This window comes from Pundamilia nyererei, unplaced genomic scaffold (assembly GCF_000239375.1).
Source record: "Pundamilia nyererei isolate P.nyererei 1_Seehausen unplaced genomic scaffold, PunNye1.0 scaffold00042, whole genome shotgun sequence".
Taxonomy (NCBI): Eukaryota; Metazoa; Chordata; class Actinopteri; order Cichliformes; family Cichlidae; genus Pundamilia; species Pundamilia nyererei.
This window is the reverse complement of record NW_005187443.1, coordinates 50200-55019: the sequence shown is the minus strand read 5'-3', so window position 1 is coordinate 55019 and position 4820 is coordinate 50200. Positions and strand designations below refer to the sequence as shown.

The 4820-nt window shown below is 40.1% G+C and overlaps 1 protein-coding gene across 1 annotated transcript in view; it reads right to left on the bottom strand.

Annotated features, from left to right (window-relative positions):
* Window positions 1-1433: 1433 nt before the first annotated feature.
* tafa4b (TAFA chemokine like family member 4b) overlaps window positions 1434-4820 on the bottom strand; it is a 38542-nt gene continuing 35155 nt past the window's right edge. Inside the window, exons 5-6 of the mRNA XM_005731190.1 lie at window positions 4463-4587; window positions 1434-2326 (exon numbers count right to left, since the gene is read on the bottom strand). Coding sequence (XP_005731247.1) covers window positions 2315-2326; window positions 4463-4587 — 137 coding nt within the window. The 3' untranslated portion in view covers window positions 1434-2314. The remainder of the gene's footprint in view (window positions 2327-4462; window positions 4588-4820) is intronic.

Genomic DNA, 4820 nt, shown 5'->3' with positions numbered 1-4820 from the left:
CAATCCGGTCGATGACGTGACGAATCCTACTTCCGGGCCTAAAGTAGTCTGCGTTTAATATGGCTTTTGTGTTGTTAACATGTTTAATGTTTTGTATTTTCTTCTATTTAGTCTCAAAAAGCTCCTAAAACAGTCAGTGATCCCTGTTGACCTCCCTCGGCTTTTATTACCGCTAATCATTTATTTAAGCTCAGTTTTTAAAACCTTAGGATGTAACTACAGCCCAGCCCATGCAGCAGTATATGAATGACTAACCTCGTATTGTGGATGGATTATCTCAGTTGTTCTCCTGGCTGAAGTTTGGTCCTTTTACAGCATCCTGCCATGCGATTACATTTGTTCCTGGCCACCGAGAACACTCACGTTAACTTTTATCAAGTGGAAAAAAGTTAGCTTGTTTATATTATGCTAACATAGCTGTGTCGCTAGCGGTCACGTAGCACTATATACCAGCTAGCCCAACTTCAGTAACCCTACAAACGTCACTGCTGTTTAGTTTTCTGTCTTCATTTATGTTGGAAGTGATAACAGAGCTGTATGTTTTAATTTGTTTCCAAAACCCCGCAGTCAGGACATGCTATATTGTATTTAGATAGAAGCTAGCGAGCTAACTTCCTGCTAACTTCTAACTCCATTGTCAAATGTCTGTGGAACAGTTTACCTCTACAACTACGTTTGGTTGACTCTGTGGAATCCTTTAAAAAACAGTTAAAAACTTTACTGTTTAAACAAGCTTTCTGTTGACCAATGCTTTTTTACATTTTTATATTTTTGATTTACATTTAAACTCTATATTGTGTATATCATGCATTTGCTAATTATCGTATTGTTTATTTTAATCTCTGTGTGCAGCGCTTTGTGACTACCTGTCTATGAAAAGCGCTTAATAAATAAACTTTACTTACTTACTTTACTTATGTCATAAATTTCGTTTTCATGGATGCCTGGATGTTAAACTCAATTGTTACACCTGGTAGAGCAGAACGCTGATCATTTTATTAAAGATGAAAGACTTTAGACAGTTTTTCAACTCTCAGTAATGCCATAGTGATCGTTTGATATATGGACCTGCAGCGGAGTTTAGGCCCAGACACGGCTTGTGACGTCAGACTTAACGACCGGATAGGCAACGTGCGCGCAAAAAAACTAACACGTCTAATAAAAAGAAGCTAAAAAGAAACCTCATCGTGCGGTGGGTTTGTATCTGTGGTGCTTTTAAAGATTAAGAACCAGAATATTTGGAAAACATTTTCAGCAAGGAAAAAAAAAGAAGGAAGAAAGAAATAACAACATTAGAGCAGGTCACACTTGTTTGAGCATTTATGGTCCTCCTTTCAACAGTCAAAATAAGAGATGTTGCAGTACCGAATAAAACAGATCAAAGATATATAACTCTGAAGGCCGAGCCTGGAAAATTTCTCTGGGCAAAAAAATGAGACGGATGAATCACACTTTAATAGTTCATATTGTACCAAGCTGTATGTAAGTGAAGCTCGACAGTCTGAGCCTTTTTTTTTAAACAAATAACTACTCAGAATGAGTGAGGTGTGATATACATATTTATCTACTTCAAGTGTCAGACACTTTACAAAATGCTCACCTTCAGTTTCATGTGACATCCACAGCAAAAAGATGGGAGATATCTAGAAAAACAAAACATTCCCAAACGGCTTCGACTAGTGCAAATATCTTACATGAATTTTTAATATGTTGTTATGATCCTATTGCAATTCCTAATTAGAACTGCAAAATGACTCCCGCAAAACAGTCTTTGTGGTAGTGACTTGACCCACAAGAGCCGTTTAAATCTAATTTGCTATTTGCTAGTTATAAGCTGCTAACTCTCATGTACCCATCCAGACTGCCGCCAGTGTTTCCAGTATATGTTCAACAGGTCTGAACCGTGTCCAGCAACACTCTCAGCGGCGCCTCTAGTTCACATCTTACTCTCGTCCCAGAAAGCTTTGTTGAAATATATACTTTGAAATGCTTAATTGGAGTTTGAAATCAAACGTTTCAGATTAATCCAAACTGTTCATTATTGGAAAAAAGAGTCGCCTTATTGTCCACTGGTACCCTGATTGTAGTCCATTGGTCTCAACAACCAGCATATTACATATGCTGTACACGTGGCTCCATGTTGCCAAGTGAACATAGTTTGTGATGAGTACGTTTGATCCCATTATTTTGTGATGGATATCTTGACAGCAGTCCTTTCCTTTCCCGCATCTTACAGTAAATACAATATGTGTGAGTCATCCATCCTTTCCACATGGAAAGCTTCATGTTTCCTCATGGCTCGGTGGCTCTCTTGCTATCGGGTGACCTAAAAAGAAAAAAAAGAGAGAGAAGAGAAGAGAATCAGGGTCGCAGAGACATCTAATCACATGAAGTGCTTCACAGTGGCTGAACAAATGTTTCTATTTGAAAGAGACAATCGGATGTCAGGGGTGAATATTTAAAGTCAAACAATTTCCTTTGTATTTCAGCCTCTGTGTCCTTTTCATTGGACCAAAAGAGCTTGTTGGCAGTCTAGCCGGTGGTCTGATTGCAAGAACCAACAGTGTCTCAACTGGTTAAGCTGAATTTCATATGTCTTGGAGCTGCAATGGTTTGTTTACACTTGAACAGAGAGCTGAAGGAGTGTAATTGCAGATGTAAAGAACTTGTTTCCCAGCAAGCCCAGTGCGGTGTGTGTTTATGCTGTATAATGACCAGATATGTTCATGCATAAAATATTCATTCTGCTTGTTCCACTCCTGCAAATAAAACTGCATTAAGTAAGAATGAAAATACAGATCTCATGGTGTGGTGTTTTTGCTGTTTCTTGTTAAATGATGATGCCTCAGTCAGGCAATCTATGCATCTTTCTACAACACACCTACGCTGTGTGGGAGTGAAAGAAAGATTGACATATACTGATCATCATGGTGAATAATATGCTGAGGTGGTACAAGGAGGTCAGAGGAATAAAGAGAGACCCAGTGTAAAGAGCAGAGCTGCAGAGAAAGTAAGAGAGCAGGGCCGTGTGAGCAGTTGCCAAGGAATCGATGTCTCATTGCAACTATCTACAGTGACATCTGCCACCAAGTCTCCAAGTAACTGCTCGCCAGTCCCAAAGCACCTTGCAAATTCACAATTAATGTCCACTGATGCAGTTAGCTTAAAGGCCTCATCAGACAAGGTAGGAGGGACAAAAAGGAGAGGAAGGGAGTGAAGAAGAAGAGAGACGGCAACGTGCAACAAAACAGGGATAATTGCACCTATCAGTCCCAGAGTTGGTGTTAGGCCCAGGGTCATTAATTCCACTGCCTGTGACTGAGCTCGGCAGTGCCTCTGTTCCTCAGTCTACCCCACTCACCAATTTAATTACGACTCTTAATTGTGAAGCCTCTGTGGAAGGCCCCAGCCATAATGCATTCTAATGAATGCGACAGATGTTGTTCTGTTATGCCATCTCTTGAGCAATTAGTCTTATGGCGCCTGCGCCGCTTTCCCGTCCAACTGTTTCTCTTTTTATATTTCACCTGTAAATAAACACCTGCTCCATCCCACGGCACGCACTCTGGCGTATGCACACACACTGCCCGGTCGTCAGACCCACAAATTAACTTTCACACTTCAGCAGATTACAAAGGGCCATGAAGGGCCCTCATTTAAATCAATTTATCTCATATGAATAGCATCAGTTTACTCGACATCACATGGCGGTTGTGTGGGGTAGACTGTACAGAGGTCTCGGGTTTACTGTGATGGTTGGTTTTGTTTTTTGTTCTTTTTGATTCGTCTTACCTGAAGAGATACGGCTACAGGAGCTCCACAAACAATCACCTGGAGGCTTGCCTGTTGATTAGCGCTGTATTTTCTTTGTAATTTATAATGATCTCTGAAATAAGTGATTAAATTAGACTGCGGTCTTCTGTGGGCATTTTGAAGATCCAAACAATCTCTGTTTACAAGATCAACTTTAATTTTCTTGGGAAGCCCTTCTGAGTTTTTTCTTTTCATATACTGGCGTATACAATACGAACACTAGCAAGAGTCATCAAGTTGAAAGTTTGTTTACTCAACACTAATTCAAGCAAGATGTTTCACAGACAAAACAAATCAATTGAATTGAAGATCAAGGTCATATCTATCTACATCAAATGTTAGTTAGGTTGGTAATACATGCATTTTTTTGTATTTTTTTTTTTTTTTTTGGGCATCACATGATTCTCGTGGGACTTTTTGATGTGAGCACTGATAATTTTACACGCTTTGTTGTAGCACGCTGATGAAAAGATTTCAAAGGCTACGCTATAATTAGAGTTACACACTGCACGTAGGTCACGGTGCAGAAGCGCAAAAAACACAGGTAAGAAATCCATGAAAAGGAGAAGCGTTGATCAGTGATTTCACATCAGAGAGAGAGAGAGAGAGCAGGCAGGTGTAGACAAACAGACAAATGCATTCTTCTTACTTTGGTGGTTTTGACTTTGTTGCCAGTGCTGCAGGACCAACCGGTCAGGTCAGGAAGGACCTTACACTCCTCCCCATCCATACATGGCTGCATTTGACACCACCACTTCTGGGCTACAATGGACGCTGGAGTAGTGAGCGGATGTTCAGAGAGAAAATTAAAGACGGAGGGTTAGTAAATGGATTATATGACATGAAGAGCAAAAGGCTAGAATAAGGCAAATTTACAACACCAACGTGACCAGCACACCATGCAATAATTAACACTGATCACTGGAAACCACCAGAACCATGGACAGCACACTGTGAATAAAGATTAATGGGTTTTTTTGTATTCATAAGTAGAATGAGAAGAGTTG